Source organism: Capricornis sumatraensis, chromosome 16, assembly GCF_032405125.1.
Source record: "Capricornis sumatraensis isolate serow.1 chromosome 16, serow.2, whole genome shotgun sequence".
NCBI lineage: Eukaryota > Metazoa > Chordata > Mammalia > Artiodactyla > Bovidae > Capricornis > Capricornis sumatraensis.
In genome coordinates, this window is record NC_091084.1 from 77,764,595 (window position 1) to 77,783,579 (window position 18,985).

At 48.2% G+C, this 18,985-nt stretch overlaps 1 protein-coding gene across 2 annotated transcripts; it reads right to left on the bottom strand.

Moving 5' to 3' along the window:
• Positions 1-5,982: 5,982 nt before the first annotated feature.
• On the bottom strand, positions 5,983-17,575 carry RAPSN (receptor associated protein of the synapse). Of its 2 annotated transcripts, XM_068989164.1 has the most exons (8): positions 17,384-17,575; positions 16,480-16,818; positions 9,303-9,461; positions 8,718-8,816; positions 8,518-8,640; positions 7,900-7,953; positions 6,402-6,601; positions 5,983-6,105 (listed from the first exon to the last, which is right to left on the bottom strand). In XM_068989164.1, exons 1-8 carry the CDS (start codon positions 17,573-17,575, stop codon positions 6,033-6,035), a joined length of 1,239 nt encoding a protein of 412 aa, XP_068845265.1. In that variant the 3' UTR covers positions 5,983-6,032. The 2 variants fall into 2 exon arrangements, with proteins under 2 accessions (XP_068845265.1, XP_068845266.1); XM_068989165.1 differs by lacking the exons at positions 7,900-7,953; positions 8,518-8,640.
• Positions 17,576-18,985: the final 1,410 nt, after the last annotated feature.

An 18,985-nucleotide genomic window follows, 5' to 3' on the forward strand; every position in this document is an offset into this window, starting at 1 on the left:
TGTTTCCCCATCTATTTCCCATGAAGTGATGGGACCGGATGCCATGATCTTCGTTTTCTGAATGTTGAGCTTTAAGCCAACTTTTTCACTCTCCTCTTTCACTTTCATCAAGAGGCTTTTTAGCTCCTCTTCACTTTCTGCCATAAGGGTGGTGTCATCTGCATATCTGAGGTGATTGATATTTCTCCCAGCAATCTTGATTCCAGCTTGTGTTTCTTCCAGCCCAGCGTTTCTCATGATGTACTCTGCATAGAAGTTCAATAAGGACAATATACAGCCTTGATGTACTCCTTTTCCTATTTGGAACCAGTCTGTTGTTCCATGTCCAGTTCTAACTGTTGCTTCCTGACCTGATATAGGTTTCTCAAGAGGCAGTTTAGGTGGTCTGGTATTCCCATCTCTTTCAGAATTTTCCACAGTTTATTGTAATCCACACAGTCAAAGGCTTTGGCATAGTCAATAAAGCAGAAATAGATGTTTTTCTGGAACTCTTGCTTTTTTGATGATCCAGCCTAGACAGCTTATTAAAAAGCAGAGACATTACTTTGCCAACAAAGATCTGTCTAGTCAAAGCTATGGTTTTTCCAGTAGTCATGTATGGATGTGAGAGTTGGACTATAAAGAAAGCTGAGCGCTGAAGAATTGATGCTTTTGAACTGTGGTGTTGGAGGAGACTCTTGAGAGTCCCTTGGACTGCAAGGAGATCCACCCAGTCCATCCTAAAGGAAATCAGTTTTGAATATTTGTTGGAAGGACTGATGCTGAGGTGGAAGCTCCAATACTTTGGCCACCTGATTCAAAGAAATGACTCATTTGAAAAGACCCTGATGCTGGGAAAGTATGAAGGCAGGAGGAGAAGGGTGAGATGGTTGAATAGCACCACCTACTCAATGGACATGAGTTTGGGTAAACTCCGGGAATTGGTGATGGACAGGGAGACCTGGCATGCTGCAGTCCATGGGGTTGCAAAGAGTCAGACACGACTGAGCAACTGAACTGAACTGAACAGGGTCTTGTGCCTGTTGGCTTTCAGACTAAAATGTATGCCAGGAGCTCCGTGGGATCTCAGGCCTTCTGATTAAGACTGAAACTAAACCAGCAACATTCCTGGGTTTCCAGTTTGCCAGTTTACCCCAGCCACCATGGAGGTTTCCCACCTCTGTAATTGTATGAGCTGATTTCCTTATAATAAATCTCTTTACATACATGTATGTCTCCTGTTGGATCTGTCCCTCTGGGGACCCCTACTAAAATACTTCTTAAAATCTGTTAGTTTGAAAACTGTGAAATATATTTAAAAAATGAAAGAATATTTCATTTGGAGCTCAATGAATACCTATGTAGCTTTCACCTAGATTCACTAATTGATTTGTATTTTCTTTTGCTGTCTGTGTGTTTTTCTGAACCATTTCAAAGTACACTGCAGACATCATGTTACTCCACCTCTAATATTTCAACTTGTGTCTCCTAAGAGTAAAGACATCCTAATAATGGAACTCCAATACATTATCGCATAGTAGAGTGTCATACCTAAAGAATTTAATATTGAGGCAATAAAATCTAATATACAGCCCATACAATTTCTTCAATTATCTCCAAAACATGCCTTAGAGCCTTTAAAAAACAAAATCCAATATCAAGTTAAAAGTCACACATGGCAGTCATTTGTCAAGTCTCTACAGTCTCCTTCTGTTTAGAACAACCTCCCAATCTTTTTTGGTCTTTCATGACATCGACATTTTTGAAGCATCCTGGCCAGTTGTCTTGTGTACTCTGTTCTCAACACAGCAACCAAAGGAATTATTGTAAAGCCTCGTTAGATCATGTCACTCCTCTGCTCAAAACCCTGCAGCAGCTGCGAGACTTGGAGTAAAAGCCAAGCTCCCTGAAACAGCCTGCCAGGTCCTGCGGGGGTTTTCGTGCTTGCGTGCTAAGTCGCTTCAGTTGTGTCCAAACTCTGTGCGACCCTATGAACTGTGGCCCTCCAGGCGCCTCTGCCCACAGGATTCTCCAGGCAAGAGTGCTGGAGTGGGTGCCACGCTGTCCTCCAGGGGACCTTCCCAACCCAGGGATGGAACCCACATCTCTTACATCTCCTGCCTTGGCAGGCGGGTCCTTTACCACTGGCACCACGTTTTTCCTCCCCCACGATTTTCTCCAGGACCTCGCCTCCCACTTCTTTCCCCCTGCTCACAGTTACATGGCTCCTTGTGGCTTCGAGATCAGGCCGGGCCAACTCCTACCGTGGACTCTGTTCCGGTGTCCTGAAATCTTCTTTCCAGGATATTTTCTTGCTTCACTCCCTTACCTTTGCTCCTTCAAGTCTTTGCTTAAATGCCTCCTTCTCACCCAGACCCACTCGCACAGCCTTTTAATGTTTCAGCCTGCACCTCCTGGGCTTTTTCTGCTCCCATGCTCCTCAACCGCTTACCCTGTCCTAGTCTTTTTTTTTTAATTATATATTTTTATTTTGAAAATCTAAAACATAAAGAAAAGTTGCAAATACAGTGTAAATAATTTTTTTCTTGCATCTTTTGAGAGAATATTATTGATTAAATACCACATCACCTCATATACTTTGGTGGGAATTTACAAACAAGGACATTTTTTCCTACTTAATCACAATACAACTTCAGTACCAGTAGGTTAACCTTGATATGTTTCTACCATCTAACCCTTAGACTCCATTCAAATTTCATCACTTGTCCCAATAATGTTCTTCACAGCCTTAAAGGACAGACTGCATTCAGACTTGGATTCAGTCCAGAATCAAGATCAGAATCAGGCATTGTATTTAGTTGTAGGGCTTTAGTTTCTTTCAATCTGGGATTGTTTCTCAGTCTTTCCCTTGCTTCATGACCTTGACACTTTTGAAGATTACAGTTACTTTTTAGAATATTTCTTTCCAAAAATAAAAAAACCTGGCGTTCAGTTCAGTTGCTCAGTCGTGTCCAACTCTTTGCAACCCCATGAATTGCAGCACGCCAGGCCTCCCTGTCCATCACCAACTCCCAGAGTTCACTCAGACTCACATCCACCGAGTCAGTGATGCCATCCAGCCATCTCATCCTCTGTCGTCCCCTTCTCCTCCTGCTCCCAATCCCTCCCAGCATCAGAGTCTTTTCCAATGAGTCAACTCTTCGCATGAGGTGGCCAAAGTATTGGAGTTTCAGCTTTAGCATCATTCCTTCCAAAGAATTCCCAGGGGTGATCTCCTTCAGAATGGACTGGTTGGATCTCCTTGCAGTCCAAGGGACTCTCAAGAATCTTCTCCAACACCACAGTTCAAAAGCATCGATTATTTGGTGCTCAGCTTTCTTTACAGTCCAACTCACATCCATACATGACTACTGGAAAAACCATAGCCTTGACTAGACGGACCTTTTTTGGCAAAGTAATGTCTCTGCTTTTGAATAGGCTATGTAGGTTGGTCATAACTTTTCTTCCAAGGAGTAAGCATCTTTTAATTTTATGGCTGCAGTCACCATCTGCAGTGATTTTGGAGTCCCAAAAAATAAAGTCTGACACTGTTTCCACTGTTTCCCCATCTATTTCCCATGAAGTGATGGGACCGGATGCCATGATCTTCGTTTTCTGAATGTTGAGCTTTAAGCCAAGTTTTTCACTCCTCTTTCGCTTTCATCAAGAGGCCTTTGAGTTCCTCTTCACTTTCTGCCATAAGGGTGGTGTCATCTGCATATCTGAGGTGATTGATATTTCTCCCGGCAATCTTGATTCCAGCTTGTGTTTCTTCCAGCCCAGGGTTTCTCATGATGTACTCTGCATAGAAGTTCAATAAGCAGGGTGACAATATACAGCCTTGACGTACTCCTTTTCCTATTTGGAACCAGTCTGTTGTTCCATGTCCAGTTCTAACTGTTGCTTCCTGACCTGCATACAGATTTCTCAAGAGGCAGGTCAGGTGGTCTGGTATTCCCATCTCTCTCAGAATTTTCCACAGTTTATTGTGATCCACATAGTCAAAGGCTTTGGCATAGTCAATAAAGCAGAAATAGATGTGTTTCTGCAACTCTCTTGCTTTTTCCATGATCCAGTGGATCTTGGCAATTTGATCTCTGGTTCCTCCTTCTTTTCTAAAACCAGCTTGAACATCAGGAAGTTCACGGTTCACTGACGTTAACAGTCTTTTAAGAAATTAATTAATGTGTTTGTTCTTTAGTCGTGGCAGGTCTTCACTGTCACTCACGGGCTTTCTCAGGTTCCAGTGAGCGGGGGCTCCTCTCTAGTGCGGTGCATGGCTTCTCACTGCAGCCTCTTGCTGCAGCAACAGGCTCTAGGGCTCCCGGGCTTCAGCAGTTGCAGCTTGTGGGCTCAGCAGTCCTGGTGCGGGGGGGCTTTTAGTTGCTCCACGGGATGTGGAATCTTCCAGTCCAGGAATCGAATCCATGTCCCCTGCATTGGCAGGTGGGTTCTTCTCCACTGGACTGCAAAGGAAGTCCTGCAGAGTATTTCTACATTTGCGTTTACCTGGTGTGTCCTCATGATTACATTCACGTGATTCATCTTTGCAGGGGCGTCACAGAAGAGACACTGAGTTTCTCACTCCGTTCATGCAGGTAGCAGCTGATTTCGTTTTGTTTCATTACTGGAGATGTCGATCTCTCTCAGTGATTAATCTGGTTCTACAAACCTTCTCCATGGTGAGGTTTCCCCCTTGAAATTAACAAGTATTTTGTGAGGAAGTACTTTGAAACTATGCAAATATCTCATTCTTTTTTTATTAAGATTTTAATTTGTCCACTTATTTATTAACATCAGTATGGATTTTGGTTTAATTAATCATTACTATGCACTGAATTTTGTATCCCTGCCTCCAAATTCATACGTTGAAGCTCTAGCCCTCAGTGTGACGGATTGGGAGATGGGACATTTGGGAAGTAATTAGCGTTCGATTAGATCATGAGAGTGGGACCCTCACGATGGGATTAAAGAGAGGGAAATCTCGCTCTCTTCTCTCTACATATAAGCACAAAGAAAACGCCATGCAAGGACACTGAGAAAGGGCTATCTGCAGGCCAGGAAGAGGGGCCTCACCAGGGACCAACCCTGCTGGCTCCTTGATTTTGCACTTCCAATCTCCAAAACTGCGAGGAAATACATTTTGATGATTTTAGCCACCCGGTGTGTGGTATTGTGTTATGGCAGCCTGAGCTGACTAGAAGTCTTGTGTTTTAGAGAGGGGATGTATGTATACCTATGGCTGATTCGTGTTGTGTATGGCAGAAACCAACACAATATTGTAAAGCAATTATCCTTCAATTAAAAATAAACAACATTTATTCTGTCTATTTATTGGCTGCCCTGGCTCTTCATTGCTGCGTGCGGGCTTTCTCCAGTTGCAGCGACTGGGGGTACTCTCCTGTACTCTCTTGTAGAGCGCAGGCCCAGCAGTTTTGATGAACCGACCTAGTTGCCCTGTGGCATGTGGAATCTCCCCGGACCAGGAATCGAACCCATGTCCCCTGCACTGGCAGGCTGATTCTTATCCACTGGGCCCCCAGGGGAGTCCTCTGGCAGACTTTCTATGTGGCTGGTTTGCTATGTTTACTCTGTGCCACATCCTGTTGCCCAGCCCCGCGTGTCAGCACTTAAAGGTGCTGCTCACCAGCAGGATCTTGCCTCCAGCTCCCACGGCAGCCCGAGAAGCCGGGAGGGCAGTGGAGGCGCTCGTCCATGTGTGCAGAGAGACGGGGGTGTCTAGGGAAGCCCACTGCTCTCCCTCACCCTTGGGCAGTCCGTGGGCAGGGAACATCCGAATCACTGGGACGAGGTACAAACGGTTTTATTTTTCTAGAAAGAGCAAAGTCCAGAGAGGCAGGGGGGAGGGCAGCTGGGCCTGGTGGAACTGCCGTGGGCAGGCCCTGGGCCCTGACCGAGGCCGCAGGAGGCGCCCCCCCCAGCCCCTGCCCCAGGAGTAAACAGGCATGGCAGGGGCTCAGCCGGTCAGGGCCCTCCAGCGTGAGGGCAGAGAAGGAGCAGGGGAGGCGAGGTGAGGTCCACGACTTGCGGGGTCACACGAAGCCAGGCTTCATGGACGAGCGGCGGCAGTTGGGGCAGCTTCGTGTCCTGTTGTTCTGCAGGCACCTTGGAGGGGTGGGGGGTTGGTGCAAAGGGCGCGGTCCGCTCGGCCAGCCTGGCCGCCCACCCTGGACCCGGCTCCCTCTTCCCCTCCCCGCGGCAGGCAGAGAGCACCGCTCTCCCACGACCTTCGAGAATTCTCTCTCTGTGGTCTCTTTGGGGAGAAAAACAGGGCCGCTGGAGGGTTCGATGAGTGATTAGACAGGAAACTCTGAGAGCAGGCACCCAGGAGGCCCCGAAAGCACCGCCTAAGTGTGATTAGGCCCCAGGGAGCCCCCGAGGGCCCGTGGCCGGGCGCTTACCTGAGGTGGAAGATGTGGGAGCAGGGCAGGGCCTGCAGACGGCTGTTCTTCTCGCCGATGGACTCGCCGCACAGGCCGCAGTAGAGCTCGGTCTCCTCCACGCACTCGTGGAAATGCACGACGTGGGCGCGCAGCTCCCGCTGCAGCCCTTTGCTGCGGTAGATGCTCTCGCTCAGGCAGTGCAGCTTCAGCTGGCCCAGCTGCAGCGGGGGGGCAGACGAGACCAGGTCAGTGCCGGTGAGCAGCCGTCCTGAGATGCCATCTGTCCTCCTGGGACCACAGGGCGCTCAGTACACGGGGTCCCTGTCCTGCCACGCTCCTGCCTTGCTGAGGGCCCTAGGAAAAATGTCTGGCCCTCTCCGGGCCTTAGCTTCCCTTCATGCAGAATGAGGGGGTCGGCGAAATCAGTGATCCTTACTCCTAGAAGCGACTGGGGACCTCATGTTTCTGAAGGATTTTTATTGACCATATCTGCTGTCTCGATGCCCTACTCACTAATTTGCTTTCCTGTTTCTGTTCATTGCATACCCACAGCAGCTCATCGGCATTTCTGATGATATTTGGGTAAGCCAGAGCAGCTGTTGTCCAGCCAAGGCAGGTATATTTGGCATTTTAACAAGACTATGCCCTGACCTCTGAGAAAGGTGCATCTTCTAGAAGACTCTGAGGCTATTTTCAAAAGGTTTGGATAGGATGATGAAATTTGAAGAGGCTGCATAGACTGTGGGAAGAACACAGGCTGTGGAGTTAACACAGGTCAGTTACCAGGTGTGGGACCTTGAGCACCTCTCTGAGCCTCACTTTCCTCATCTGTAAAAGGGGGCTTGCTGTACCCACCTTGCAGGAAGCCAGTGAGTCCTGGAACCCACAGCTAGAAAAGCCCTGGGGTGCCCACCTCCCTATCACTGGCAGAGTCTTAATGACCATCAAGAAACCTCTGAGGGGGGCTTCCCTGGTGGCACAGTGGTAAAGAATTGGCTTGCCAATGCAGGGAGCGCAGGTTTGATCCCTGATCCGGGAAGATCCCTCGTGCCATGGAGCAGCTAAGCCTGTGCACCGCACGTACTGAGCACGTGCTCCGGAGCCCGGGAGGCCACACCTTCTGAAGCCCAGGGGCCCTGGAGCCTGTGCTCCACAAGGGAAGCCACCTGGGCGGGGAGAAGCCTGTGCACCACAGCCAGAGGAGAGCCCAAGCAGTAATGAAGGCCCAGCGCAGCCAGAAAGAAAGAAGCTTTCCAAAAAGAGAGAAAGAATCCTCTGAGGAACTCTGATGTCCCCCGAGCTACGGACCTCTCACCCTGCCCGCCCCTCCAATTGCTCTCTGAGTGGAGGAGAAACAGCCAGGGTCAGGGGGTGACTGGGGCACCTCCTGGAGATCTGGAAGGACTCAGGGCACGAGCAGGCTGGTGGGGGTGGTCTCCCCACCCAGCCACCCAGCCACCCTGGATCCCACCTTGGGCTCTTGACTCCAGACCCAGCAGACGGAATCAGGTCTGACCTTGTTCCCCACCTCCTCGGCCAGGTCTTGGGCTTTCTCAATGGCATCCAGGGCCTGGAAGGGGAGACAGGCCAGGGCTGCAGGCAGGGCCGACGGACGGAGGCCTCAGCTTGTAGGGAAGGAAGGGCAGGGAGGGGCGGGGCTGGGGAGAGGAAGAGGCTGGGGTACACTGGCCTGAGCTGCCTCAGTTTACTTGGATACAGAATGGGAAGAACACTCCTATCTCACGATGTGGTTATGAAATCAGGCTCCGTTGCTCAGTCGTGTCCAACCCTTTGCAACCGCTTGTTGCCTGCCAGACTCCTCTGCCCGTGAAATTTTCCAGGCAAGAATACTGCCCTGGGTTTCCTACTCCGTGTGAAATCATAGGAGGCAGTTCAAGCATCTCGAGTTCCAACCCCAGCTCTGGCCCTTTACGAGCTGGGTGATTGGGCAAGTCACACCCTGCTCTGAGCCTGGAAAGTGACCTGGGATGCCCTGGCCTCACAGACCTGGGGTGAGGCTGATACTGGACAAGGGGTCTGAAAGAGCCCAGTCGGGAAGCAGATCCACACACCCTTGGCTGACGTGTGGGGGCGCTGGGGAGAGCTGGGGGCCGCAGGACAGGAGTCCCCTCACCTTGTCCAGCGCCTTCCTGGCCACCCAGCACTTGGCCACGCCCAGCAACACCTGCACCTGCCCCAGGCGGTTCCCGATCTCGGTCATGATGCTCATGGCGGAGTCGTACCTGGGGAAGGCTGTCTGCGCAGCCGGGTTGGGGGGTGGGATCAGGCCCGGCCTGGCCCGCACCGCCGCCCCCTGCGTCCTGATGACCTCACCTGCAGGTCCCCACGGCTCCGGTGGATGTCAGCAAAGCAGAGCAGGCAGAGAGCCTGCAGCGGACGGTCCCCATGCTGCAGCGCGATCTTCATAGACTCCTGTGACGGAGCCGGTCCCTCAGGCCTGCGCGTCTGCCCCCCACCCTAGAGGCATCCTCGCCCCGTGGGCCCCTCTGACACCCTCGGAGCCCGGTACCCCTTTCCTGGTGCAGAGTCCCCGTGTACCGAACCACTGAGGACAGACAGCCCTGGAGACTGAGTCTCTGACAGCGGAAGTGGCTTGACCGAGGTCCCCAGGTTATTAAGCGGGATAGGTTGGTGGAACTCCAGACTGGCTGGCTTCCAACTTAAAAGTGTCCCACAGAGTGGGTATTGGGCGGGGGGCAAAGGAAAGCCCCCTCCGCTGGGAACAGACTATAAGGGAATGAGATTTGGGGTAGACGGGGTAAGGGGAGCAAGCACATCCTCCAGGGGCTCAGCGGTAGAGAGGGGGGGCCAGGAGCCAGCCTTGGGGGGCCTCAGGGGGCTGAGCAGGCAGGAGGAAGCCCCGGGCCCGGGCCCCACCCTCCTCCGCCCGCGCCCCACCTCACAGCACTCCATGGCGCTGCCCAGGTGGCCCAGCAGGCGATAGGCTACAGCCATGTGATACTGGCTCATGGCCCGGTACTTGAGGCTCCAGCCTTTGCCGTAGTCGCTGACGAGCTCCGCAGCCTTGCAGGGGAAGAACAGGGCTTTCTCGTAGTCCTGCAGGGAACAAAGGGAGGGGCCGGGCTGGGAGGGCGCATGCTGAGTGGCGGGAGCTGCCCCTAAGTGGAGCGCTCCACCGCGTGCTCGCTCATTCATTCATTCACTTATCCTGGTGTCCAGGAAAACCGTGATCCATGCAGGAGGAACAGCCTTGCAAAGGGGTGGGCTCATGAACGTAACAATTTTCATCTGGTTTTCCGACGTATGCCAAGAGCCTAGCACAGTTCCTGGCTCAGAAAGTATTTGCTGAATGAATGAATGAGAATGAGAAGCAAGAAAGGCAACTGGCTTCTCCTCTCAGCCAGTCCCGGTTGGGCCCCTGGCCTGCAGAGATGCACAGAAGTGTGGTGGCGGGGCTGTCCGAGCCCACCCTGACCCCCCGCTGGAGTTTGCCTCCTGGCGGCTGGTCATCACTGAAGGCTGGATTGCCAGCAGAGTCAGCTCCGAGAACATAGGACAGACTCACTGAGGCAAAGAAATCATCCTCTCCCGCTTCCCTTCTCCTCAGACTTCCAGACGTCTTCTCAGCCTGCCAGTTATGAGCACACGACCTCACCAGACACTCCGTCAGGAAACAGAAGGAAGTCGGGGACCCGCTCCCTCACCCGCCTTCTCGGTCAAGCCTGCCGGCCCTGTCTCCACACTGCTGGCTCCTGCTCCTCCCTGCTCCCGTCGAACTAAATAAACCGCCTCCAGTGGGCTCAGGAACCCTCCCCATCTCTCTACTGAGTCATCCCATCTCCGTAAAAACACAGTCTGGCATGTCTTACCTCACGTGAAAAACAAAACTAAAAATCAAACAGCCACCTTTGACTTCACGTCCCATTCAGTTACAACCCCGATTCCCTGTTCTTTTTTGTAGAAAAGCGACTGGAATTTTCATTTGATATCGAGCAAGCTAATATGACCCAAAGAGAACTCTCGGTAACCCCAATACAGACCTGTTTCTAATAAACTTAATATGTACTATGTACTTTTTAATTCGAAGCCATGTAAATGTTTTACAGACTTAAAAATAGGAAATTTAATTAAAAAAACCTAAGATTAGAAAATGGAAACAAATAACCTTAACTGTATATTATTATATAAAATTACAATTATTTTTAATTATAATTAATATATAATTAATAATATATTATACATGTAATATATTATATATTTTAAATTATATTAATTATATATTAAATATATTATATGTATTATATTAATGTGTTATATATAATAATATATAATATATTCATATAGAATATTGTATTATATAATTATATATTAAATGTATATTAATTATATTATATAATATATAATTTTAATTATACTATATACTTATATATTAATTATATGTAATTAGCTATATATTATAATTATAATATATAATTACAATATAATGTAATATAATTATAACTATAATTATATTATAAATAAAATGTAATACAACTATATTATATTACAATATAAATATAACTTAATTATAATATGACTATAATTATAATACAATATAATTATAATATAATTAAATATGATATGATAATACAAATATTATATAATTATAATATAAATATAATATATTACTCATAATAATATAGTATGGATGTGAGAGTTGGACTGTGAAGAAAGCTGAGTGCCAAAGAATTGATGCTTTTGACATGTGGTGTTGGAGAAGACTCTGAGAGCCCCTTGGACTACAAGGAGATCCAATAAGTCCATTCTAAAGGAGATCAGTCCTGGGTGTTCATTGGAAGGACTGATGCTAAAGCTGAAACTCCAATACTTTGGCCACCTCATGAGAAGAGTTGACTCATTGGAAAAAGACTAATGCTAGGAAGGATTGGGGGCAGGAGAAGGGGACGACAGAGGATGAGATGGCTGGATGGCATCACCGACTCAATGGACATGAGTTTGAGTGAACTCCGGGAGTTGGGGATGGACAGGGAGGCCTGGCTTGCTGCGATTCATGGGGTTGCTAAAGAGTCGGACACGACTGAACAACCGAACTGAACTGAATAATATAATTATCATAATATATACAATATAATAATATGAATATAAGAATATAAGATTATATAAATATAATTATAATAATATTATATAATATAATATATTATAATTATATATAATTAAATATATATAATTATATGAATATAATTTTATACAATATAATATATAACACAATTATATATAATTCATAATATAATATAATTATTATTATATAATTATATCATATCATACCATATATTATAACAATATATTATTATGTTATAATAAGAATTATAACATATTAATTATATATTAAATATTATATTATATGTATTAATTGTATTGTATATTTATATATCTATTTATATTTATAAATATTTATATTATATATTGTATATATTATGTATATTCTACATAATATAATATTATTATAATTATTATATAATTATTAGATAATTAAATATAATTTATAATTATAATATAATTATAATTAAGGTATATTATAATATATTATGATGATTTCATAATTGCTATAATATATTATATAAGCTCTTATTAATATAACCATACAGAACAAGTGTTATTTCAAATGACCTTAAAACATACACTTGAACAGTTCAACCATAGTGGGATATATCATAAAGACAAAAGAACAGAGAAGTCCTAAACTTCATTTGTCTTTTTTTTTTCAGCAATAGTGGTATATTGTCTTCAAATTATTTTGTGTACTTTGTAAGATAAAGTAAATATTTAATTATGTTGTTAGAAACCAAGATTTTCAGCCTAAGAGAAAAAAAGAATCAAGTTTGAAATAAAGGAAATCCTGAAACATTAGGCTTGAGTTGAAGATTTCAGTATAAAGTCCAATTGTCCTCGAAACCAAGGAGATTTAGTAGCAATAACAAGCCAGTGGCAATGAGCATCCTGAGAGCCCACATCCGGTCTTTACTGGTCTGGAGCAGGAAATACAGTGGGCCTCAGTACCCAAGGGTTCCACATCCAATCAAAGCTTGAAAATATTGGGGGAAAAATATTCAGAAAGTTCCAAAAAAGCAAAGCTTGCAGTTGCCAGGCACATGACTATTAACCTAGCATTTACAGTGTATTAGGTTTTATAAATAATCTGGGCTTCCTTGGCGGCTCAGTGGAAAAGAATCTGCCTGCCAATGACGCAGGTTCAATCCCTGGCTGGGGAAGATCCCCTGGAGAAGGAAATGGCAACCCACTCCTGTATTCTTGCCTGGAGAATCCCACGGACAGAGGAGCCTGGCAGGCTACAGTCCGTGGGCCTGTCGACTTAGTGACTAAAACAACAACAAGAGATGATTTAAAGAATATGGGGGGGGGGGACTTCCCTGGTGGTCCAGTGGGTAAGACTCTAGACTCCCTAGGCAGGGAGCTAGATCCCACATGCCACAGCTAAGACCCACTGCAGCCATATATGCAGGTTCTATGCAAATACTGCTACTGCTGCTGCTGCTAAGTCACGTCAGTCGTGTCTGACTCTGTGTGACCCCATAGATGGCAGCCCACCAGGTTCCTCCGTCCCTGGGATTCTCCAGGCAAGAACACTGGAGTGGGTTGCCATTTCCTTCTCCAGTGCATGAAAGTGGAAAGTGAAAGGGAAGTTGCTCAGTCGTGTCCGACTCCTAGCGACCCCATGGACTGCAGCCTACCAGGCTCCTCCGTCCATGGGATTTTCCAGGCAAGAGTACTGGAGTGGGTCGCCATTTTCTTCTCCGATGCAAATACTACACCATATTATATAAGAGACTTGAGCATTCCTGGATTTTGGTGTCCTCGGGGATCCTGGAACAAATCCCCTGAGAATACCAAGGGCCGACTCTCCACAATACCATGGGACAGATTGTTGTGCCAGAAAACCAGAATGCTTTTTTCCAAAGACTAAAGGAAGTCTCATCAAAAGGACATAGGGGTCAGGCTGAAGGGAATTCCACTGACTAAAATTAAGATAACATGAGTATCAAAAGGAACAATGACTGCAACTGACTGAAGACTACTGAATATTTTTTTTAAGTCCAAGATTTCATGATGAAATACCAAAAAGAGGAAGCAAAACAAGTGTGATCGCTGGAGTCAACTATCACATCAACTCGTTATCCTGAAACATGGCAATTAAAGGAGAGGGACAAAGGATTTATCTACCTTTCCTTTAGGAACTGTTTTTCAGAGTAATCAGCTAGCTCTAATTGATGAGGAAAAGTTCTTCCTTATAGGAAAATCCCAGCTAATAATTGTAGAAGGCATCATAGAACTTGGAAGTCACCATTTCATGAGAGTTGACAGAATTGATTCAGGCAACAGACATCAAAAAATCCTCAAACCATTATGGAAAATACTGTTGCTGAACTGAATATTCACAAAGTGTCACCCCACAAATTAAGCTGCTGGTCCTGCAAGGAAGAAGGCAAAGCTGAAAACGGTGGGATCAGGTGGTCGCTTGCTCAGACGTCGATATGGTGTCTTACGAAGCACGCAGTCCTGCTTGTACAGGTTCTCACCAGAAATGCATGACCTACAGGACTTCCCTGGTGGTCCAGCAGTTAAGACTTCCCCTTCCAACGCAGGGGGTGCAGGTTCAACCTTTGGTTGGGCAGCTAAGATCCCACATGCTTTGTGGCCAAAAACCCAAGACATAAACAATATTGTAATGAATTCAATAAAGGCTCCACAGTAAAAAAAAAAATTAAAAAATGCGTGACCTACATCTTACCAAGTCATTTTTAAAATTCTCGTTCATAGAGAGTAATGGAGACAAAGAAACAGCTTATGTGACTCCTTGAGGAAGCAATGAGACAATGAGATGGAATATTAATTAATTTGGCTTCTTCAGTAAATCATGGAGAATAAAGAGTAGTGTATTAACTTTCTATTGAAAGTGACATAATAATCACTGCAGTGTGTGGTTCTTGCTTGTGTTCCAGTTCAAACAAGCTGAGAGTTAAGGTGTATTTTCAGGATAAAGAGAGAAATTTAAGAGATAATTGTTCACCATGGTGTGTGTAAGAATAATATTGTGGTTATATAATTAAGTGTCCTTATATCAGAAAATAGTCTTCTTATTCTTCAGAAATGCTTACTGAACTACTTCGGGGTAAAATTTCGTGATGTCTATAATTAAAAAAAAATTATTTATCTGGCTGCTCCAGGTCTTTAGTTGCAGCATGCAAACTCTTAGTTGCAGCCTATGGGATCCAGTTCCCTGACCAGGGATCGAACCCCAGCTCCCTGCACTGGGAGCGTAGAGTCTTAGCCACTGGACCACCAAGGAAGTCCCATAATGTACGGGATATAATGTGAGATAATTTTATATCACAACACTTCAGTGAAAAATATGTAAATCAAACATGGAAAAATATTAATTGTTAAATATAAGTAGCCAGTATATGGTGATTCATTATACCATCCTCTATGCATTCCTGTATGGTTAATTTTCTTCATAATAAAAAAAAGGTTTTAAAACACGCCCATGTCTCTCCAATCCTATTTGATCTCACAGAATGGCTTCTCCAGATGTCTTATTGCTGCAAACAAAATCCTCAGATGAAGGATGATCCATCAATCCATGGACAACTCTTTATTTCCTCACACCCAACTGCTTTCCCAGGTGGAGCTAGTGGTAAGGAACCCGCCTACCCATGCAGAAAACTTAAGAGATGTGGGTTCGAACCCTGGGTTGGGAAGATCCCCTGGGGAAGATAATGGCAACCCACTCCAGTATTCTTGCCTGGAGAATTCCATGGACAGAGGAGCCTGGTGGGCTACAGTCCATGGGGTCTCAAGGAGTCAGACATGACTGAGTGACCCACACTTTCACACTTTGACTTTCGCAAGGTTTACTAGGCATTATTTTGTGCCAGGCACTGACATGCCCCAAGGGCCGAGCGCAGCCTGGATGTCTGCAGGAAGGAGAGCAAAGGCTCAGGGCCTGAAGCCTGAGGTGGTTGGCTCCATCAGTTTCTTCTCTCTGCTATCTCCCTTTCCCCTAACCCCCAGGACCCCACCACCTCCCACCTTTTCTCACACACCTGCGACAGCCACGCTGGCCTCCACGCTTCCTGGAGTAGGCAAGGTAAGCTCCCCCAAGAGCAGAGCTATGCTTTCACCACTCCCTTTTTCATTCTTTTGCCAGATTTCTACATGGCCCACCCTCTCTTCTCCAAGTCATCAGACATCACCCCTACCACACTGTTTGATCTTGCAACACCCCTTCCTCAGCACTTCCGACCCCCTTTCCCTGCCCTCCTTTTTCCTAAGCACTTTCCACCACGCTGTATACTTGGCTTTGCTGATTATATTTATTCAACTTCCTCCCCCAGCTAGAAAGCAAGCTTCGTGATCCCAGGCACTTGGCTCTTATTTTCCCTGCTGTATCCTGACCAACAGTGCCTGGGGTACAATAGATGCTCAATATGTGTTTGAAGAATGATCCTTAAAACCATGTTATAAAGCGGGTTCCATTCGCCCTCATTTCATGGGCTTGGAGAGAAGTGACTTGCCTAAGATCACACAGCAAACACACAGTAGTACAGATTTAAGGCCTGTCCTCACATGGGAGCTTCCCACTCCCCAAGGAAGTCAGACAGATTGAAGCTTGAATTTTGATTCTGCCCTGCCTGGCCACATCTCTGCACACTAGGTCACCTCACTTGTGTCTGACTCTGCGACCCAGTGGACTGTGGCTCATCAGCCTCCTCTGTCCCTGGGATTCTCCAGGCAAGAAGACTGGAGTGGGGTGCCATGCCCTCCTCCAGGGGGATCTTCCCGACCCAGGGATCGAACCTGCATCTCTTACGTCTCCTGCATTGACAGGTGGGTTCTTTACCACTAGCGCCACCTGGGAAGCCTGGCCATCTCTGTTCCTCCCGGCTAAGTCTTTCTCTTCTCAGACTCCCATCTGCCTCGTCCCTACTTATATGGGAGGACTGAACACGGTGTGGCAACAGGGAGCACGACTCCTAGGAGGCTCTCTGGGAGCCGGGGGCCTCCACCGCCCTCCCCCGGGGGCCCTGGGGCGCACCTTGACCTGAGCGTAAAAGCTGCCCAGGCTGCAGCAGACGCGGCACTCGAGCATGGCGTCGTCATTGTTGTGGGCATAGCGCAGGGCCTTCTCGAAGCTCTCCAGGGCCTTCTGGAAGAGACTGAGGCCCAGGAAGGCATTGCCCATGCTCAGGCTGACCTGGCCTCCGAGCTGGGCGGCCGCCCTGGTGCCGGGCAGGCCGAGGCAGGTCTTGCAGTAGGAGATGGTCTTGTGGAACTCACACAGCTTCTCGTTGCTGCGCGCCAGGTTCAGGTAGCTCTCCAGGAGAAAGTTGGCATCCTCCAGCTCCCGGGCGGTGTCGATCTGGACCACAGCAAACTGCCCGCCGCGGGGGTGGGCCGGGGCGCTCAGCCTGTGCCCCTCCAAGCCCCCCACCCCCAGCCCAGAGCCTCAGACGCGGAGCGCCCACCCCAAGCCTCAGATATGTGTTAGGCTCCCCAGCCAGACTGGAAGCTGCAACCCGGTAGCCTTCACCTCCCAAACCCAGACCCCCCTGCTTTCAACTTCATCCCGGAACTGGTCTGCAGTCTCCACCACCCACCCAGCCCCCCAGCCTCAAACCTGGAGCCAGTGCCGCCCTCCCCAGGCTTAGACTCAGAACCCCACAGGAGAGGACTGGAGCCTTGAGTCTGAGACCTGGCCTTGAGTGCCTCAAACCGCGAGGCTGAGAACCTCAGACACCAAAGCTCAAGGCCAGGGGCCCAAATCCAAAGCCAAGACGGAGCATCCAAGACCCAGGGCCTGAGATGCGGAGGATTCGGGGCCTCAGGCCCTGGCACCAGCCTGAGGGATACAGGCGAGTCTGAGGAGGCGGGAGGGGGCTGGGAAGCCTGGGAGAAGCCCCGCCGGGCCCCACCTGCCCAGCCTGGCCGCGCGCTCCCACCTTGAGCATCTCCTTGTAGCGGCCCATCTCCGAGTGGGCCGTGACGAGGCAGCCGAGCACGCGGAAGCGCCCCACGAGGTCTGAGCTCTTCTCCAGAACCTTCATCCACAACTGCAGCGCCTTGTCTGTCTGGTTAGACTGGTACAGCTGGAGCCCCTTCTCGATCTGCTGCTTCGTCTGGTCCTGCCCCATCCTCCCAGAGACACCCGGCGGCCCTGAGCCTCTAGGCTATCATGGGACCGCCCCCCTATTCCTGGTGCCCACTGCCCACACAGCCCCAAACAGGCGCGGGGCCCGAATGGAGAGCGGGCGCCACCCTGGGAACAAAGCCGGTCTGGCCCCTGTGCGCAGCTGTCCCTGCCAGTTGGGGCCACGTGGCCGCCAAGGAATGTCAGCCACAAGGTCACGCGGGCTGTTGCAGAGCTGGGAGGAAGGTGCCCGCCCCCTCCTGCCCCAGGCACCCCCTCGGGCATCTCTTTAGCACCTCTGACCCCAGCCCCATGAGCCCCCCTGGCAGGGCAGGCTCTCCCTGCAACCTGAGAGTTGGAGTAAGCAGGGATGAAGCTGGGCACATGGCCGGCAGGGAGGCTGGAGTGGATGCCCAGCTCTGAGCCCTCCTCTGGCGCCTCACCACCATCCCCAGAGCCATCCTCCCCAGCTCTGCTTCTGAGAGGGACTGGCCACGGAAGCCACATACCTGCGCACAGGCCCACCCCATCCCAATGAGTCCTCACCCACAGCTCAGCCTAGCCAACAAGTTACTCACCTCTGGGCCTCAGTTTCCTCATCTGTAAAATGGAACTGTCATAAGCTAATAAACCCTCACCTGTGATGGGTAACAGTGTGGACCCTGGACCAGGCTGCCAACTTTCGAATGCTGCCTTTGCCGTTTATTAGTTCTATGGGCAGCATGCCTTTGGGGAGGAGAGCACTGGTTCCCACTTCACTGGACTGTTGGAACTATACGCCTTAGTAGCTGGCTGGGACTTGGAACAGTGCCTGACACACGGGAAGCACCACGTGACAATAAGCAAGAGGTTATCTCAAGCAGCATTCGTCTGCTCCATGGCAAATTGTCTACGAGGAGTAGAAATTGGTTTTTGAAGGTTTAAAAAAATAGCCAGTTCCAGGGACGCAGAGTTCTGAGCTTTAGTCTTCCGTGGCTCTCTTTGCCTGGCGAAGCAATAAAGCTATTCTTTTCTACTTCACCTAAAAAAAAACAAAAACAAACAAAAAATACAAAATTCCAATCCCAGTTTGAAAGAGTGCCTTATAATGAGCTTGAATGCCAGACACCATGGAGAAGGGCAAGGTCTTATAGAGGGAGCAGGCAGACCCGTGAAGTCTCCCGGGGTTGAGAGAGGGCTCTGCCAAAATTAACAGCTCGTCTCACTGCATCGTTCTCTTTGCAATCTGCAAACCAGGCCCCTTCCTGCCCCAGGGCAAAGTTGTCCTTTCAGAGTGGACAGTGGCTTTTAGCATCCAAGCATCCCTCATTTTCTTGCAGTTCCCAGATGCTTGTCTTCTACAAACGGGAGGTTTGAGGCAACTCAGCATCGAGCAAGTCTACTGGCACCATTTTTCCAAGAGCATAAGCTCACT

Bases quoted from the DNA above. Each gene is read 5' to 3' on its own strand.
- RAPSN (XM_068989164.1), bottom strand. From the start codon at position 17,575: ATGGGGCAGGACCAGACGAAGCAGCAGATCGAGAAGGGGCTCCAGCTG. The intron at 7,954-8,517 runs GTGAGGGGACTC...CTCCCCTTCCAG, and splicing joins CCAGGAAGGCGCTGGACAAG to GCCCTGGATGCCATTGAGAA. The intron at 6,106-6,401 runs GTAAGCGCCCGG...CACCCCTCCAAG, and splicing joins TCCCACATCTTCCACCTCAG to GTGCCTGCAGAACAACAGGA.